The 20,831-nt window shown below is 29.9% G+C and overlaps 2 protein-coding genes across 2 annotated transcripts; both read left to right on the plus strand.

The window, feature by feature from the left end:
* Positions 1-11,106: 11,106 nt before the first annotated feature.
* Positions 11,107-13,402, plus strand: LOC111038870. The gene is made up of 3 exons (XM_022322131.1): positions 11,107-11,481; positions 12,330-13,016; positions 13,091-13,402. Exons 2-3 carry the CDS (start codon positions 12,383-12,385, stop codon positions 13,342-13,344), a joined length of 888 nt encoding a protein of 295 aa, XP_022177823.1. The 5' UTR covers positions 11,107-11,481; positions 12,330-12,382; the 3' UTR covers positions 13,345-13,402.
* On the plus strand, positions 11,429-12,370 carry LOC111038864 (KRAB-A domain-containing protein 2-like; the record flags this gene model as incomplete). Its single annotated transcript, XM_022322125.1, has 2 exons — positions 11,429-11,557; positions 11,705-12,370. Coding segments are annotated over exons 1-2 (795 nt in total), but the record flags the coding sequence as incomplete, so codon positions are not given.
* Positions 13,403-20,831: the final 7,429 nt, after the last annotated feature.

Below are 20,831 nucleotides of genomic sequence, written 5' to 3' on the forward strand. Positions count from 1 at the left end.
TATACAAATATACCTAAAATATGTTATTTCGAATTTAGTGTATATGATACTTAGACCATTTATTCATTATGTATGAAAGTATTGTTATTAATTTATTACTTTCAGAAATATTTTACCATACAGGTGGTGAAAGTCAATATAATATAATATGGTCTTAATTGAATATTTTAACTTATGTAGCTATGTGAACATGTTTTGGACAAAATAGATAGTAACATGACTGCACTAATAGTGATTACATGATATTATAACGATAGTGATACTCATTGTAACATTAGTGTAAATCAATGGATGTATTTTCATTGTTAGTGAAACGAAAATTAACATGTAATTCACAAAGTGTGAATGTGCATCAAAAATATAAACTTGAAAACATTTTCATGGAAATGAATTATGCAAATCGATTTAAACACAAATAAAACGCGATGCATCTGTTGTAGTATCAAAGGGGTGTGAAGTGGTAACGATATGTTTAGATTAGTATCGCTTGGAATTTATATCCTTTCTATTTGAATATTTGATACACCCACCAGGTACCTAAATGATGTGAAGGACAGGACAAGATTTTCTCACGATATTGTTTGCTTTAGATATTACAACTGTTTAGTAGAAAAACATTTTATTATTTGTTCAGAACAGAACATATAGAACATTGAGACATTTAAAATAATACTACCTATATAATATATTCATCCATCATACGTAAGATCACACCGTGTTCGTATATAACGTGTGATATATAAGTGTACCTGTATCATTAAGACGCAAATATACATAATTGTAGACGTTATATTACAGTATAGGTAGGTATGTTATGTATATATATTTTTTTTGGAGAACAGCAATTTTATGATTACCAGTGGTCGAAGTGGTGGCATATCTCTGCTTTTAAAATTCATATTTTACATATTTCCACTTATTTTATACGACTGTTTAAGCGATATATGACTATATGAGAGCCATATCATTTATGAAAATCGTCCTTAGACATATTTGAGCCACTTCGACCACTGATTATCACTAATTTCGCAATAAATAATTTTTAACAGCACCTACATTTCAGATTTTGGACGACTTAATTGAAACTCAAGACTTCTAAAACGTTATAGGGTTATTATAACTCTTTTAATGAAAAGTAAGAAAAGTTTTATAAACGTTTTGTGCTTGTATTTGAAATATAATATCGTATTTACTTTATAGTTTATACCATTCATATGTTAGGTTGGAAATCAATTGTAGATTACGGGGCCATTTTTGAACAGTCGACCCTTCAAGTCAAACGTCTAATGCCTGTAGATTAAAATATCCTCTGTTTCAAATGAACATTTGTCTCAAATAATGTCAAAATGTTATCGTTTTTCATTATGACAGTATAATGACGGTATTAAGACTTAAGAAACACAATCGTTTGATTAATTTTAAATGAATCCCATATTTGTATGCTGGTACAACACAAAAAAAAATGTTAAATTATAATGTAGCCCGAGTAAAACATTGATAACACATTATGTACTAAAACGTTATTTAAACGCGTATAGGTACAATATTTATTATTCATTACAATTTATATGCATACACGTTAATTATCATAAAATCTTACTCGGTAATTAAATTAAATAAATGAAAATGTTTGTTTTGACATTTGATTACAGTAATGTTCAATGCATCATTGTGTAAATACGGGGAGGATGATAAATTTCTCCATAGTCTTTGTATAATACTGCATGTTATAAGGACAATATATTTTTTTCTTTCACTACGCATTCTACCCCCGTAAAGAATGTGCACGTGCCTAGCCTACGTAACTAATAAATTAAAATGTTCAGAAAAAAAAGGCGGTATCTATACATAATAACATTTCATCAAGCACAATATCCACCATTCAAAACGCAGTTTTAATATACTTCCATCGCTGGTATATAGAAACTTTCAAAACAATGAAAAATACGTAATTTGTTTCCATACGAATCATTATGGCAAACAAAAACTGCATTCAAGCATTTATTTGATTATTACTTCACATCCGATTAAACCACTCGCACTTCAACAAAAAAACATCCCCCTGCATAGGGTCCTCCGAATGATAAGTATTAAAAGTGTCAATAACGGGACAATCGCTCTGTTAAAAACGCTTATTCGTTTGTTTGTTGCGTGTATGAATATATATTATGTGTGTGTGTGTGTGTGTGTGTGTGTGTGTGTGTGTGTGTGTGTGTGTGTGTGTTAAACACTTAAGCCTAACCTTACCAGGAACTGTTTTAAATTTTTAAAGTAAATACACGCATTTTAAAAATTGTTCTTGTGTAAATAATTACAAAAAAACACTAAAATTATTATTAAAAAAATTATTATTATTAAAAACATAATGTTTTTTTTATTTTAGTTGTATTGATTTTCCATCGTTCTTCATAAACAGTACACATATTAAGTATCAAACATTATCATAACTATTCATAACCAAATATTATTTAGGTTCTCAACTTGAAATAAATGTTCTGATAACATTAGTTAGCCATTGCAAACCTCAATAGTCATTGTAAAACCTAACCTAATCTAATCCAACAACATTTTCATTTGTAAACTACAAACCCAAAGGGGTGAACACAGAACAGTGTAATATTAATCTTAGTTAAAATATATACATTGTGTATACTATATAGTATTGGTATCATAAAAGATTATGGCCGTAGCTCTTTTGTCAATTAATTGTTGAACATGGATTGTACGCACATCAGATTAGGTCATTTTTGTCTGAGGCACAATAATGCGGCACAATTTTCATGTGTTGAACTTGTTAACTCGTATAGATTATTCGTTATATTAACGAATATTAAACTATGGTTTATAAGATGATACAAAGTGTATTTAACACTTGACTATGGTCAACACAATTTCCATAAGCTTAACACTCTAACAGAAAATAGAATCAATATAATGTAGGCTAATTATGAGTTTCCAAGACTGCAAGCGTTTTTCTTTTATGAATTAATTTGTGTGATAATCCATAATATATTATCAATATATTACCATGTTTAACTAATATAACTCAATAAGGCTAGTCATCTTGAAATTACTTTTGAACATTTCAGTGAAAATTTGAAATAAAAATAACTTTGGTTTTTGGATACACAATAAAATTGTAATCATGTTCTTAAAAAAACCAAAGTATTGAATGTTATTTTTTAAATTTAAATTTTACTGAATTAATTGACAGAAAACGAATACTGAAAAATATTATTAAGTTCAAGAAATAAAATTCATCGAAAATAAATGAATCCAACAAAATAAATATGAAATTAAATAAATTATTGTAATGTTGCATTCATGTGTTACATGAACACATGTACATATTGCATGTATATTGAAGTACATTTATTTTTCCAAATAACTATTTAGTAATGTATTATTATTTGTTATGAGTGAATGAATTGAAATTATAAAAACGTACTTTTCAAAAGAAATCACATTTTATGATATTATATTTTTTTTAATTTATTTATTTTATTACCTAGTGTTAGATATTCCAATACAATTTTTTATTGTACTTCATAGTAAAATGATCGAAATAAAATTACTGTAAAATGTAATAAAAAAGTGGATTTGTTTAACTCAAGTTGACAATTTTGGCCCAACTACTGGGTTATACATCTCACGGATACTAAACTATACGTACCTAATAAACAACTTAAAGAATAATTTGAAATAAAATCATGCTAAAGAGTAAAGGTTGTAGGAAGGTTCTATGTATTATATAATGGTTATAAGAAGAAATAATGGATTCTAGTTAGCTGTACACATCATTCTGATTTCTGATTATATGCTACACTATAATTATTGCAATATTGATAATATATACATATAGGTACATATAGTAGCGTGCTTTGTTAGGTCGTTGTTATGAAATTGGTGTACAGAGTTTCTCGAGTTATTTGTAGTGTTGTCAATAGTTTTACACTTTTACCTGAAATTGAAAATCCATAACTTTATATTATATTTTAATGAAAACTGTAATACTCGCCCATAGCGACTTCATGTATTGTTGCAAAGTTTAAAAACATGTTGGGCGTAGGTGTAGATATATCTTTAATCTTATATATGATAATCCTCATAATATTATATTATAATTATTAATTATCAGGGTGAAAACATTTTTCATCATTTCGAAGAGCCTTAAACTTACAATTAGCCGAAGCAAGAATATTATAGTGATGGGTTAATAATTTAATACTAAAAAGACAAAACGATAAAAATCAATTATATTTACTGTGCATATTTTTACTAAGGATAAGGAAAACAATGATAGTTTTAGCTAAGTTAAGTTGATAGATAATACTTAATCATTTTTGTTTCTTTTTTCTGACGCAGATAATACAATTTATAGAAGAGTTATGAAGGAACTTACAACGAACTTATACTTACCTAAATTCAGTTAGTTTTTTTTTCAATTTATAAATTGCCAATAGATAGTTTAAAATAAAAGATTTAATATAACACTTACAATAAGTAACATATTTCTTGTGACACTTGATATCATTGGATAACTATGACAAAAATATTTTATGGTTTGTCTAAAAAACTATCGAGCTAAACGTCAAGTCGACAAAGCCCCACAAAGAGTTAGGTCAAGTAATTCAAATCACTTAATTTTAACTTATCAAGTCGTTATGCCCAGCATGAGCTATTAGTTATTGCCGATTGGATATATTTGGCGAGTAGAAATAAATATTGTGTTTTTATGTAAAAAAATGTCGGTCGATATATGCCTGACTACAGCGCTAGTCTTGGCCGGGTTGGGTTTTCGTACATTTTTTTCCATTGCAAATAAATGCAGGCCCATCATTCATCGGAACCGGACGCCTCGAAGAGCAATACATATATCGTATTGTTATTACACATTGTTGTAATATTATAAACGGACAAATATTATTATATGATCGCATCGTTCGCGCAATGGCGGATGTCAATATCAATAATGTCATATTATATAATATTTCGCTTCGACGGCAGCGTTGTCCCGTGCAATATTGCAGTATTATATTAATACGCACACCGCGGACGACACGATCTATTTAGCCCACGGAAGCGCCCTGGGGCGGGCGGGGCGGGGGGGTTGGACAGTAAAAGCCGCTCGTGTGCATGGAAGCGCCTCCGCCGCCACCGGAAGTTCGGAAGAGCCAAACGTTTGGGAGACCGGCGTCCCGCCGCCGAAGCTGCCACTGGCCGGGGTCATTATGCGAAACGGAACTACGGGACATTAGGCGCGCGTTTGCGCTAGGAGGTTTTAATTTGAGACTTGGGATTTTCCCCGTCATCGTCGGGGGGGGGGGGGGGCGCATTAATGCAATTAGCATTTTTCCTTTTCCACTTTTTTTTTTTTTTTTTTAAGACCGTTTTTGCGACCGATATTAGAGAGACCTCGCGAAGGAGCAGAGGAAGCCCGGCGCGAGAGAGCCGCCTCGGAGAAAAAAAAAACACAAGCGGCGACGCACGACCGGCACGTGCACGGCCGCCGTTTATAAACAATATTATATCGCCGAGGGTCGGGCCCGTCGAGGGGTACCCCCCCCATACGGCGAAGAAGGCTTTTTGTCGCCGGCGTTTTTATTTATTTTTTTCCCCGGTCTCGACAAACGGTCTCGCCGACACGTATCGCATTTTATAACGTAACGTTTTGTTCGCCGATAATGCGCGATTTCGACGAATATAATACATCGCAGTGATAACAACAATATATATTATCATACGATGTGCGCACAACAGTGCATTGTTGACGATGTAGGCACGCGTATTATATTAAAAGACGTATTAATGTACGATAATAATAATTGTGTACGCGTCCGTCACACAAACACTCGTTAATTACGTCGCTGCGGAAGTTTGCACGTAATAACCATGGTTCCATACATGTTTCCATGCACAACCGTTGTACTTCAACGGATCGGTTTATAATCGTTTCGTAAAGCCGTACAGAGGTGGTAATATTATTGTAGTTTTAAACGGCGGCACGAATATGTGCACATTTATTGTGTGTTCCATATTTTAATTTGGTTATACAAACGCCCCCGTTTTAATATCGCGCCGCAGAATGATATAAGTGTATGCATATTGTATACGATCATGGCGTACAACTTTTTGTGGCTATTTGAATTTTCCTTCGGGGATCGACTGCCTTAAAAACATTTTTATTTTTAAGTCTACCTATTATATGTATAGGCAACTATTGTTATGGCGATAAACATATATTTGTATACGCAATTAATGACATTGAATAAAACTGAGTGTTTTACATTAAAAATCTAAATAATTTCAAAATAAATCAAATAATTCAAAATAAAATGATATTATTTGCGTAGGAGTACTTCATTGTCCGTCGTTGATCGGTTGATTTTAATCCGGGGAATAGTCACTGACGACTAACGCAACCGCTGCTCCAAATAATCATCAAGAAGTGCAGTAGTCATTCATCTTCATATAGGTATGACTTTCAATGTGAGAAAATTCCATTTCGCATAAACAGGTTAGTTCAAAATGTGAATATTTAACTGTGTTTACTAAGTGTATAGCCAAGTTCTAACACAAAGAGATCGACTTTGAAATTTTCTAAAATCGACAAGTCGACCGAGGTCGACTTTTTGGCCACCCTTGGTATACTATAATAGAATGTGTCACGGGGGCTAAGGGAAGTCATGACTGGCTTCATAATATGACACAACATATACTAAAAGTTATGAAAAAAACCCTTTCGAAGCGTGGAGGGTTTAACTCTTTTATTTTTTTTATTACTTTATTACTCTTGTTATTTTTAAAAATGATAATTTTTGTTTACTTTTTTTGATTTCATAAAAATAGTTTGTATACTTCTGGTATGTTAGTTGATAGTCCACTAAAATAGCTTTGAAATTAAAAAAAAAATTACAATACAAATTTAATAGTTTTTTAAAATATATCAACAAATGTGCCGTAGATTCGATTTTGTTAAATAGTTAAATTTCTCATAAGCCATAACTAAAAAATAAAAGAGTTATGCCCCCCTGCAAAAAGGGGTTTTCCAAACTTTTTTCATGATTATAAAGTTTTCTTATTGATGTCATCTAAACTTAGTATTGGTATAGTGTTTTTTATTTTTGGAATTTTAAACAAATAATAAATAATAAAATTATTTTCTACAATTTAAAAAGAGTAATGGTAGAATAGGTTATATATAATATTAGTGGTAATAATAAATAATGATCACTGTTAATAAGTGAGGTTTAGATGATAAAGTAAATATAGGAGTTAATTGATAAAATTATGTAGTAAATATTTTAGTAATTTTTTTTTTTTTTAATTGTTGTTCTTGAGTGAGAACATGATGGCAATGTGGACTTTCACATTTTGTTTGTAAAGAAGCAGGGATTTCAAACTTAAAAATGTCTGTCGATTGATTAAGGAATAAAGTATTTATTAAGTGCTATAAACTCGAATTTAATGCACTTGAATTACTCAATAATTAATAATAGTTATTTAGACTCTGAAAAGCTAAATAGAAGATGAATCATAATATTGAATATTATAATAGTATAATACAACGTGTTTTAAATTATTGATAATATAAAATGTGGTAAAAAATAACAAGGGCAATATTGCGTTTTGGTTTCAACATGGTAATCGCACGTTTTGATTTTACGCGAGAAGACACATTTTGAATTGAATGGCGATTTTTAAATTGATTTTGCTACAGAAATCGAATTTTATGCCAGATTTGAATTCTTCTTGTATTTTTACACAATAATCGTCAGTCGATGTTTAACTCGATTTTCAAATTTTTGGGAATCCGACGTTTTGAATTATCACCCTTCAATTATAAAAATACAATATAATAAAATATCCTAGAAGTATAGTATGCAGACAGACCGTCTCCGTTGAGCATCGTACGCTATGGATTTATTATTGTTCAATTATTATTCAAATTTCACACATCTATTACAGTGAATTACTCAGTGATGAGGTACACTCGACACCTATACTATACAACACAGCGAGCTCCCCGGTTTCTTTTATTATCGACGACGGGAATGAAAGCGAGTGCATCTCGCTACGACGCTACCACATATTATGCACTTATATAATGTGCATCGTGCCTCATAATAATATAACTTGTTAGTATTGTTAATAATATAATATATTACTTTATGATGCAATAGGAATTTTTTTCGTTCAGATTAATATACTATATTATAATAATAGTATAACTAAACATATTTTTATTTTTACGTCTTTCAGTGTGAATTGCTATATATTCGTACAGGACTAGTTTATCGCTATCTGTATGATTTATTATTATTATTATTATTGTTATTATTGATGATAATAATATGAAATTCTCGACGGTAGAAAGAATAAACACGCGAACACAACTACAAACCAGTGCATTAGTATCAGGCACCACTTTTGATGGTTATTTATTGGCAGGTTACGTGCCAAAAGCTGGAATCTACGTTTATATATTACGTACTTACATGCATACAGACATTATCGTATAGCGTATAAGTACCTACTTACTAATTTATGTTTACGTATATAAAAATAATACGTTCAAATACCATGTATTGCTAACGTTTTTTTTTTTATTTTTAATAACAAGCCCACACACGCATGGTTGATGGTCTTTTTATATTTTTCAAGTACTCAATACCTTAGCTGAACAATATGCTAATGTGTTAAGCAAATAATATAATATGTTGTTCACTAAACAATGCTATATGTTCTACTATGCATAATAATATGTTGCTGTTGGTTCAAATTTTCGGATAAAATATGTTGGAGAAGAAATAAGCAAAGCAAATATTATTATCTAATCATAACTACTAACTCTTTATAAATCGTTAAATATACTTTATTAGAAAAACATGAAAAAAAAAAAATATATAAGATCCATAAAAAATAATAAAATGAAATGGTTAAGATTTTGAAAATAGTGTATAATAAACTAACACGGAGTACCTGTATTAAAACAAAGGAGTAACTCAGCTTACAATAATGGACTTGTAAACTTCTTGTAAAATTATGTCTGGCAAGTTATTCTTATAGTAAACACTCGCTATATCAAATGCTCGTTAATTATTAACATTTTTAAAAATGTTAATTTTTTAGATAATTGAATAGTCATATAGTATGTATTATATATATATTATATATATATTTACAAAACCACATTTTGGCAAAAAATCAAATTCAAGTCAACTTTTTGGATGACTAGGTACGTACATTGAAACGTTTATATATAGCATAATATTTTCTTGATAATTTTGATTGACAAAAGTAGACGTTTATTCGATTAGCTAGTTAATTAGTTAAAATGTATAATGTATAATGTATTTAATGTGTACTAATATATACCTATAGCGTGCCAGGGTGAAGTAGTAGAGCAAAATATTGCAGCCTGCAGGATACTCCTGTGCCCACTAGTCTGAAATTAACTACAACTAGTTAGCTATATACTCGTTATATTTCGATATTATACATGAATACATGAATACATGATGTCCTAATGTCCTATGGTTAAGAAATTCTATTTTACGTCGTATTGTCATGTTTAATGAAATTAATTTTACTCTTTCATTTTCATAGCTACACATACGAAGACTTATTATTACACATTTACACCATTACACCAAAGAAAGCAAAAAAAAAAATTTAATCAAAATAATAATTCAACAGCATATATATGAATAAGCAAGAATAAATTAACTTTTCATACAATATTTATTTTTATTATGTACTTTTAATTTAATCGTTTTCGAATAAATATCACATAACGGTTATCAATAGAAGCCAAAAGTTTATATTAGTGTCGATATAATGATATAAGAAACATATCACACGTCACATATTAAATACATGTATGTACTATTTCATAGGTAATAGCTTATTAATTCCTTCGACTTGTTTAAATATACCGATCAATATTTATTTTAATTCAAAACACATTAGTATACCTATACAAATGATTACAAGTAGGTGAAAATTATTTTTAAAATATAAAGTACTTACCCGTATCTTACTATGAAACAATGATTTCGATTACCAAAACGGATTATAGTTTCATCCGACTACCTATAAAATATACTTCCGGCGGAACAAACAAATTTCTCGGGTCGGACGTAATTCGCGGGTTTCAGGTTTTTTTTTTTTACTACAAAGCTTAATGAAAAAATTAACGGTCGTCAAGCGGTAAACTACACTTGAAAATACACATATTACACACGGTGTCAATGTTATGACGCCACTCGTCAAAAGAACAAAAACAAAATAAAACTGTGATTCGTCAACGCTCGCAGTCGGTCAATACAAATTGTTTTGTGTGTATTTCCACCGTAATTTTGACCTTCAAATGGGACAGACAATAACAAATTTAGAACATATTTTGAAATACGAGTATTCATAACTTCCATTGGCCATTACCTACAAAAGGTTAATAATATGTTTTGTTAAGCATTTGCATTACAATAAAGTCTTTGTTTCCGCAGTCGTACGTTATTATTGTTCTCGTAATGACCACGACTAACGTGGCCAAAGCTCGTGCAATCTGGTGAAATATCATAAAACCCAAGTGTATTGGCTAGTACGAGGATCGCAGTAAATAATATAATGTTGTATTATATATAAGCCATAGGGGTGGCACTGTGGTATTGACCAGCAATGAGATAGTCACGAACCGAACAATAGAATGAAAAATAATGTCATGAGCAGGAAAAGGAATACATAATACTTATTATATTGGTAAAAACTTAACGTCTCGAGCAGCGACTTGGCCTTCCCTAAAAAATCTCACTTGAAACCGATAGCCTTATAGAAATTCGGAAATTGTTGCAATTTAACATGCGCAGATATTTAATACCCATAATATATTATATAGCGGTGCCATAGCCAGAATTTTTTTTTTTTTTTGGTAGGGGAGGCGCTTAATTTTTTTTCTTTTGTTTTTGCAATGCTAAAATATATCATATATCATAATATAACATATCAACTTATGACCCCATTATTGATAAGGTGCTTAGGTACAACACATTTACTTATTTTATGACAGTATGATTATGTTAACAACTATGGTGCTTACTATCTATATGTTAGCGGCAATGTGTATAATATTGGTATTTTATATAATGTCTAGGAATTCTATATAACACCAAATACAGACGGCAATCTAAAAAATTGTTTAAATTACCTAAGCATTATATGAAATGCCAAACAATGTATAGGTAATATATTAAATCCATATAATCAGTACCTATTGATATTTGACAATATATAAATCCATTAGTAATCTGTAATCTGTAATCTATAAAGTAGAATTCCGACTGCCGACAGATAACGCGATAATTTTGTCACCGTAGTCATATAGGTACTCTTATACTATTTTATCATTTACATTTCAGTCTTTGACAAAATGTCGTGCGTGGAGAGTCGAGTGCGCGAAATGAAAGTTCGTTTTAACGCCGAGTTATTGAAGCGTCATTGTGACTTGAAAAATAGTGTGTTTTTAACTGATGAGCGATATTATCAATTAATTAAAGATGTAGATAGTGCTAAATCGAAAACAAAAAAAAAAGAGCCGCGTGACTATTGGTTACATAAAAAATATGATATTTTGGTCGTTAATAATAATAGCAAATTAATTTATCCTGTTAAAAATAATGATAACAATATTTTATATTATATAAAGGAAAGTGACGTTTTTGATGTGTTACATGATGCTCACCAATCGTTAGGACATGGAGGACGAGACAGAATGTTGTATGAGCTTAATAGTAAGTTTAAAAATATTACGCGCTTCGAAGTAGATCTTTATTTGTCATTATGCGAACTGTGTCAATTAAAACACAAAAAAATTAGAAAAGGATTAGTAGTGAAACCCATTATTTCTAGTGAATTTAATAGTCGCTGTCAAGTTGATTTGATCGATTTTCAATCAAATGCTGATAAACTTTTTAAATTTATAATGGTATATCAGGACCATTTAACTAAATTTGTCGTCATAAAACCATTAAAGACAAAAACTGCAGAAGAAGTGGCTTATAATTTAATTGATATTTTCACTTTACTTGGAGCACCTTCTATATTACAATCCGACAACGGTCGTGAATTTTCCAATCAAATTGTTTCTAACTTAAAAAATTATTGGCCCAATTTAAAAATCGTTCATGGAAAACCTCGACATTCCCAAAGTCAGGGAAGTGTCGAACGGGCAAACCAGGACATTCAAAATATGTTGATGACATGGATGAGGGACAATAACACTTCAAAGTGGAGTGAAGGTCTAAGATTTATTCAACTGATGAAAAATCGAGCTTATCATAAAGGTATAAATAGGTCACCTTACGAAGCACTTTTTGGTTGTAAAATGAAAGTTGGTTTAGATACATCATTTCTACCACCATATATTTTAAAAGATTTAGATGATGAAGAGAGCCTTCTTAATTTGGTAGATCAATATTCCATTGGCCCAACTAATCAAGATGACGAAAATAATATTACCAATGACGAAGATATTTGTACAGTTGATAATAATATAAATACGGTAAATTCTAAGGACGACGAAAATATTGCTACCTGCAATGACGAAGATATTATAATTACGATTAACGAAGATATTTGTACAGTTGATAATAGTATAAATAAGGGGAATTATTTGGTGTGCTCAGAAGAAAACGATAAAAATATGGTTCAATGTCTAACATGTGATAGCAAAATCCATGCGAGTGGCACAATATCTGTGGAGAAAGACTTGTTATGTAAGCTTTGTATCAGAACTAAAAAAACCGAAAACCAGCGAAGAGAAGCACATTGTAATTTGGAATTACAGGCTATAAACATGAAAACTAGATCAAATAAAAAATTCCTTCCAGCACTCGTTGGAAACACAGTAAGAGTACCAATTTCAGATGTTGATCGAGGACGAGGAGAAGCTCATAATGTTTTGGCGTGTGTTTTGGAAGTTACAGAAGATGGATTTTATCGTTTAGGAAATAAAACAGGTACCTATTGTTTGATTGATAATTTCGTAAATTTTTAATTATTAATTTGTATTTTTTGTATTTGTTTTCATTAGGTGTTCTGAAACAACTTTATGCCAGATCCCAATTTACAGTCTGTCAACAAAATTTTGTGGCTTTAGAGGAAGTAAACCACGAAAAAGAATTGGGTTTACGATCTATTGCCACTCAAGAAGCAACTGGATCTGGACAAGGCTTTATTAAATGTTCATGTTCAACAAGATGTCAAAATAACAGATGTAAGTGTTTAAAAAATAAAGTTCATTGCAATTCAAAATGTCATCCTAACTTACAGTGTTGTAATAAATAAATTTAACAACTTTTTATAAACTTAAACATATGAAATATAATGTTTTTTTTTGTAATTATAGAATACTTTAGTAACATTTATTTTGTCTTAACGAAATTTAAAATAATAAATTATAATTTATTCCTAATAAGTACCTACGTTCTACATAGATTTTTGTATTTTACAGAACAATATAATAGTAATAATAATTAATAACTGCATGTTAGTACTACCCATACAATTTACAAATTATTTTTTTTTCATTTTTATGCATTATATTCTGTAATATTAATGATACCTACTTTGTAATAAATATTTTTTTGTGCACTAATAAAATTAATAATTGTCATAATTATGATAGAAGGAAATCTATTTATTTGGGTTATATCACTATTCTACAGATTGCCAATTTGTTGTTTGTCATTTTATGAAATGTCTAGTTATTATACAAAATATTTAGGAAATGTGTGTAAAAAAAAATTTACTATACACTTTTTTAAAAACCACCAGGTATTATATAGAATTCCTAGGCATTTTATATATTAAATATATTATACACATTGCCGCTAACATATACATCTATCATATTAACAATGTATTAACATTATTGCAAGATATAGATTAATGTATTCATTAATATAGTAAGTATATTATCAATATAACAATATGTGTTGTCAACACAACATTTCATTTTTTGTTCGAATAGTATAACAATTTTATTTACCAACAAGAATACAAGACCATTTAAACTTTTAAATTTTTCCAAACATAATATAATAAAGTATAAAACAACCTGAAAACATTTTTAAAAGATTTTGGGGAGGAAGCAAGTGCCTACAGTGCAAAAATAAAGTGTGGGTGTATAAACTGTAAAATGAATAATTAAGTAAGTACCTAAGGTATATGAAGATTATGATGGCAAAAACTATAACACATGGTTTTTGTTTGATTTAATCTCTTTGCAAAGTGAATTTTTGATAATAATCTGTAAAAGTAGATTATTAACATGATTCAAGTTGATCTTTTAATGAAATATTTAAAAATTTAATTTTTGAAAATGTATAGGCATATGCCTATTATAATCCAAAACAATTAATTATTTTACGATTTAGTAGTAAACTATTATTTTCAGTTACATAAATATTATCCTCACAAACATTAAAAATTTAATTTTGATCAATTTTACTAAATTTCAATATTCAACAAAACAAATTGTTTGAAAGAGAATATATAAGAAATAGGTATTTTAAAATTTTAAAATTGATGTACACGAAAGCATTCTTTTTAGAATTGTATTCCATTCACTTAGGATTTTCATAGAAATTTGATATTAACTATTGAAAAACCAGCGTTGAAATATATTGACTCGGAGATAAACTGGGACTCAAATGGAACTAATATTATGTTCTTGGTACCTAAGTATCTGCTATTATTCAATTTTAGGTCTTACAAATTACAATATTTCAAACTTTACATGATAACTAACCTGTAGATGTGTGTATTATTGCGACGACGTCCCCATTGTTCCCGAATATAATAACAACAGATTGCATGTACATTACATTACAAATAATTATCGTTACCGTGAATCGCTCCGCCGTGACGTCATCAGCGCATCAGCCCTCCGATGTGCGCAAGACGTTTTTTGTTTTTGTTTTGTCATCGCGCAGTTTTAAATAAAAAAAATATGCCCGCCCCTCGCAAGCAGTGGTTTTTACAAGGGACCGCTCGTGATGATGAACGACGTCTATACAATATAAATAATATTGTAATATTTTAAACTAACGCGTGCTCGTTGTGTGTGTGTGTATGTGTGTATGTGTGTGTGCGTGTGTGTGTGTGTGTGTGTGTGTGTGTGCGTGTTCGTGGAGGATACTCCAGTGGCATACCGCACACACAATGACGGTGCACGGGAATAAAGAATTTTTAAATACCGGTCTCTGCTCTCTCTCTCTCGTCGTTTCGCCGTCTGGTCGTCGTCATCAGCTCACGCTTCCCATTTACATGACGTGTATATAATATCATTATCATACACACATACATACATATATACATAGTACATACACTCCCTCAGTGCAGCCCACATAACGCAATATTATATCATTACTGTAAATATGCTGCTTACTATTATTGTAATAATCATTATCATTCGTGTCATTGTTGAAAACACATCCCCGACAACGGTATTCTGCGAGCGCTGAAGGATGACTATATATATATATATATTTAGGTATACCTCCACCGACAGCCCGAGGTGTGTGCGGTTGGGGGGTTGTTGTTGGCGGCGACGAACGTGTCCATTCATGGAAATCTGCGCGTCACGAAATTAAAAACGAAATCGTTATTTCATTATAACGATCTATCACGACGAAAGAGGGTGGTTTTGGTGTTTGTATGTTTCATTTTCCCCAACCACCACATTATTACCGGAAAATTGTTAATAACAACCGGAACAGAAATTCTGGGGTTGTCCGTCCGCGATGCGCATTATAACCGTGTTTTTATTAATTTTTTGGTGCTTGATTTTTAAAAACTGTATATATTATACTGCGTTATTGAATAACACAGGTTATTATTTCAAAAAGCTAATTGTTTTTATTAAATTGAGTGGCTTAGTGTTAGTATGCACGCATTAGGGTGGCACTAAGTAGTAGATGTAATTTTTTTACGCCTCGCCATATTTGAATAATACTAATTAAAAGTTTCATTAAAGTTAATGGATTTTTAAAAGTCACTCGGACTTCAGAGTAATTAAATAATAAATACTCAATTGTAGGTTGTAGTAGTATTTTATACCATTCACAGACAACTGATAACAGTTTATTTCTTTTTCGAGATAAAATCGTATCAATAAAGCTACTCAACAAAATATTTTTTTAATTTCTGCATGCTAGTATTTTCTATTATTCTTATGGTTCTATTGGTGCCCCTTTTTCAATACCACATTTGATTTAATTTATATTTAAGACATTAAATACTAACATAACCTGTACTAAAGCTGTTCACTGCTAAGTTTTGAAAATTAAATATTTAGACAATTTATATTTGTGTCAGCCTAATCTGTAATACATAATATTGATAAAGCTGATATTTTTCCTTGACTAATAATGATTGAAAATTACTGTCGAATATCTTAAATACTTACAATGGAACAACTTTTTCTTCTTGCATTTGAATAATATGGTATTACAATTTACAAATGAATACTTTTATGTAAATTTCAACATGAGGTAATGTTTTGTTTAAAGAAAATGGACGAATTATTGAGGTATTTTAGTATTTTTTGTTTCAATGGAAAAATATTTTTTTAATTGAATGATTTCTCCTCTCAATTCTACTTTTAAATAATCTATATAAATATTCACTAGCTTGAAGCTTCATTTATATCAATTGATTTAATAAATTTTGGTAATTCTACGTAGAAATTATAGAATTCTGTAACATGGGACATAAGAGAAAATTATTCCAATCTTTTAAAGTATTTAAGTAAAACATAGTTTATATTGGAGGAATCGTTCTTTTAAATGTTCCCTAAACGCCTTTTACCTCGATTTGCATTCATTAATAAACCTTTTTTAAATTTAACGTTATTTTAAAAAAAAATTGTTTTGCCAAATTTTAACTGTATGAATGGTAAAATATTTTATTTAATTTAGATTAATATTAAATTATTAATTTTTACCATGTTTAAATTGTTTTCTAAGGGGCCTGCACGTGATCTGTTTTTTTGATTAAAAAAATAACTTTCAGGAAAAACTCTCATTCATTGTAGAGTAATCAGATTTCGATATATTTTTTTTTTTTGAAAAGAGAAACACTTCTTACATGGAGCATTTTACTTGGGTTTTCAAATTTCTATTTCTAAACTATATAATACCGTTTGAATAATATGACCAGTTTTTACAAGATTTTGTTATATTTTTAATGTTTGTTTTTTTTTCAACGAAAGCAATAAGCGAAGTAAAATGTGCCCCGTGGAAAATTATTATGTTTTTAACGAAAAAAAATTAATTAAATCAGTAAATTCACACAGTAAATCTATAAATGTAGGAGGTAACCATTATGGTTGTTATTCATTTAACCTCTTGGCGATGGATATTGAAGTCTCCCGTGTATATTTCAGTGTATCTTCATAGTGATGAGGAATTAACGGGCAATTTTATGTTCAGAGGCATATATACATTTTATACAAAGGTCCCGGTCACTTCAACTGTTAATATGCACAGGTCATTTATATTTGACGCTTCAATTACCTTCTAGCTATTTATATTATTTTTGAAATACGTAGCAGGTTCAAATCTTCAATTACTCGTTGCGAATTTGAGTTTATATCCTGGAATGCATGCCACTGGGTACAGCTGGACTTCATTTATAGTACATTTTACTTTGAGTATAATACAATGTTTATTCTGTTTTCACGTAGTAATTTTGAAAGATATTTCAAATTTTTCTCTACCAATTCCGTCGATGTTCAATTAGGTGATGTGAAGCTAGGGGATCCAGATCCCGATATAAGGAGTCTTGAAATGGTTTTCTGTAGACCCCCTACCAAGGCGGAAAGAGGTTCATTATATATTTATATTCCAAATATTTTTAGATATCAAAGGTTTAGCCACCAGAAACTGATATAACTCTAGCCATCTAGGACATTGCCGAATGCGGGGCACTCTGCGTTTTCTCAATACATTCCAAAATCTTTGATGTTAATAAGTAAAATAAAATTTGAACATACACCATTGGTGCCATCTTTCCAGTAAAATAATACAAATTACACAGTCTAAACGAATTTGCTTAATTTTGCACTAAATGACAAAACCAGTGATTTGTGGTTTCTCTAATAATCTTGATGTCTGAAATATTTATTGATTGGTGACATTGTTTATAGATGATCTATTGGCCATTCATAATTGTAGAGATTATGAGTATTTTATGAGTACAGTTAGCATAGATTGCCTACCTAATACGTTCCACTTACTGTAGCTCATTATCGTGTCCGCAATTCTTTATACAAGTGGATTGATATACTACTTGCATATTGTTCGAGGATTGACTACTTAAAAGTAACTAAGAACCTAAACCGATTTTCGCTTGCACTTAAGATGACTGACTTGCTAGAACTCAAACCAATTTTTGACTTGACACTTTTTTACACAAAAATACACAGGATGAGTAGCCACGACATATTATACATCAAAAGAAAATCTTTGTCCGGCAACGCCAGACGGGACAGCAAGTAATTTATTACAAGAAACATTAGTAAAATACTTATAGTTCATAGATACACTTTTGATCTATTGATATTTAATTTTAACCGAGTACGAGTAGTACCTAACTAATATATTATTGTTTTTGTGTAAACTACTTTTAATTATATATGACGGGTAGATATTATTAATTATTGAAATTACGAGTAGTATGAGTACAATTTATTATTTAACTGTTGAATACATTTTTGCTGTTTGTTAAACACAATATGCACAAGAAATAAATTATTTTAATACTTCTGACGTAAAAATAATCTTCATAATAATTTGTTTTATCTTTATAGAATTTTGCAGTATAACTAAAATACTATATAGGAATTCAATGGCTGTACCTGTTTTTTTTAACAATGCGATTGTAATGTATTACATAAATACAAAAGGGTACTTGTTTTTTTTTTGTAAAACATGTTTCAGTAAATTCTTTTCAAAAACCAATTCATATTCTTTCACTTATTTGAATAATATGTCAAAATTACAGTTTCATAGTAACACAATAAAATAAAATAATTTTTATAATTTTTATTATTCACATAAAGTACAATTTATAATATACATTTCAATAGGTATCGCATAAATTCTCAAACATCAACTGCATGATTTGGGCTCAATTATCTATATTTATTTCCTAGTTATTACTTCAGTGCCTACCTATCAAAAACATTAAATATACTATCTAATAGCTCCCTATTTGATAAAACGATAGATAATTGAATTACATTGAAAAAAAATGGTAGTTAATAGATTTATGAATATATTCAGTAAATTTGAAGTTTTAGTTTAAGTAACGTAAACTGCGCTGAGGTTTTAACATTATTCAAAAATACAAACCATTTTTAGTAGGTAGGTAGATATGTCACAAAAATATTTTCCAAATCAATTTAAAAATTAATTGATGAATTATAAAACCAATAAATTAGGTACTACTAGTATATCGGTATAAACCAATTCTAAAATAATTTTCTTTATAACATGTATTGACCATATTGACTCTTAATATTTATTATATAAAAATCAAACTATTATTAGCTAAGTAGATTTAATCACTCATATTATAGTATTATACTCAAACAATGACGTCGAAAAGGATTCTACAGTTCTATATTTTTAAATGAACAATAAAAAAATATGTATTCAGTACGTACATGTTGTAATATATTGTACCTACATATTTTGTGTAAACAAAACATAGTGGGTACGTGTCGTACGTTGCGTTTTGTCGTCATCAATCAAATAAGTAAATAAATGGATATTGTGTGCGTTTTATTTGGTTACCGTGTTATCTTTTTATTATTTTATTATTATTATTATTATTATTTTGTATTTGAATTGCGCAGGTGCAGAGGTAACGTGACGACTAATCTAAATCCGTCTATAGTTGTAGTAATATGTATTTGCAGTTGGCACGCATAATGCCATTTTGGGTAACTGAATCCGAGACCGACTTAAATCCTCTTTTCATTCTTGCGTTTCATATTATTTAACCGGATAGACAAAACGCCTATTGTCGAGACGGCGAACCTAAGATATTATATTATTATATATACGTAGGTACGTGACGAGTTCTCAGCGATGTATTGTATGGGCACAATCGAATGCGCGAAATGCGGATTCCAACATAATATATAATATAATTATATTATTAACGGTTTCACGTGCGCCCTTTGTAAGATTTTCCGGCCTTGCAGTTTAGGTATTATACATTACCATCGTATGTAATATTATGTCAGGTTTGAGAACCCGAGGCTGACAAAACAATGATAATATGATAGTATTCCATAAAACTGAAATGAATCAAAAACAAATAGGAAATCGTTTGAAGACAAACTAAAAAAACTCACCACACAATATTTATGTTTAGGGATACAATATTTACGAATAAACTATTTATAATTTATTATATAATAATACTTAGTATAATTATAATGATTACCTCGAAAATATTTTACAATAATAAATTATACTTTTTCACGTCATAATCGATAACTGATTATTATAAAATATTTGTATGAGTGGTTGTTTGGGGGGGTTGAGAGACTTAGCAGTTTCACAACGTATACGTCATCATAATATTATCGTTCTTGTAAGCGTAAACGGAGTCATCCCTCCGTATAACTTTATTTTTCCGATTCGTCCACCGGATGCAAACGACGAGTTTGCAATTTGATGGCCGTCAAAATATGACGTTATTGTCCCCAAATTCGATAAACGCCTATTATAGTACCTACACTAACTATTACACAATAC

Source organism: Myzus persicae, unplaced genomic scaffold, assembly GCF_001856785.1.
Source record: "Myzus persicae strain clone G006 unplaced genomic scaffold, MPER_G0061.0, whole genome shotgun sequence".
In the NCBI taxonomy this organism is placed as follows: Eukaryota; Metazoa; Arthropoda; class Insecta; order Hemiptera; family Aphididae; genus Myzus; species Myzus persicae.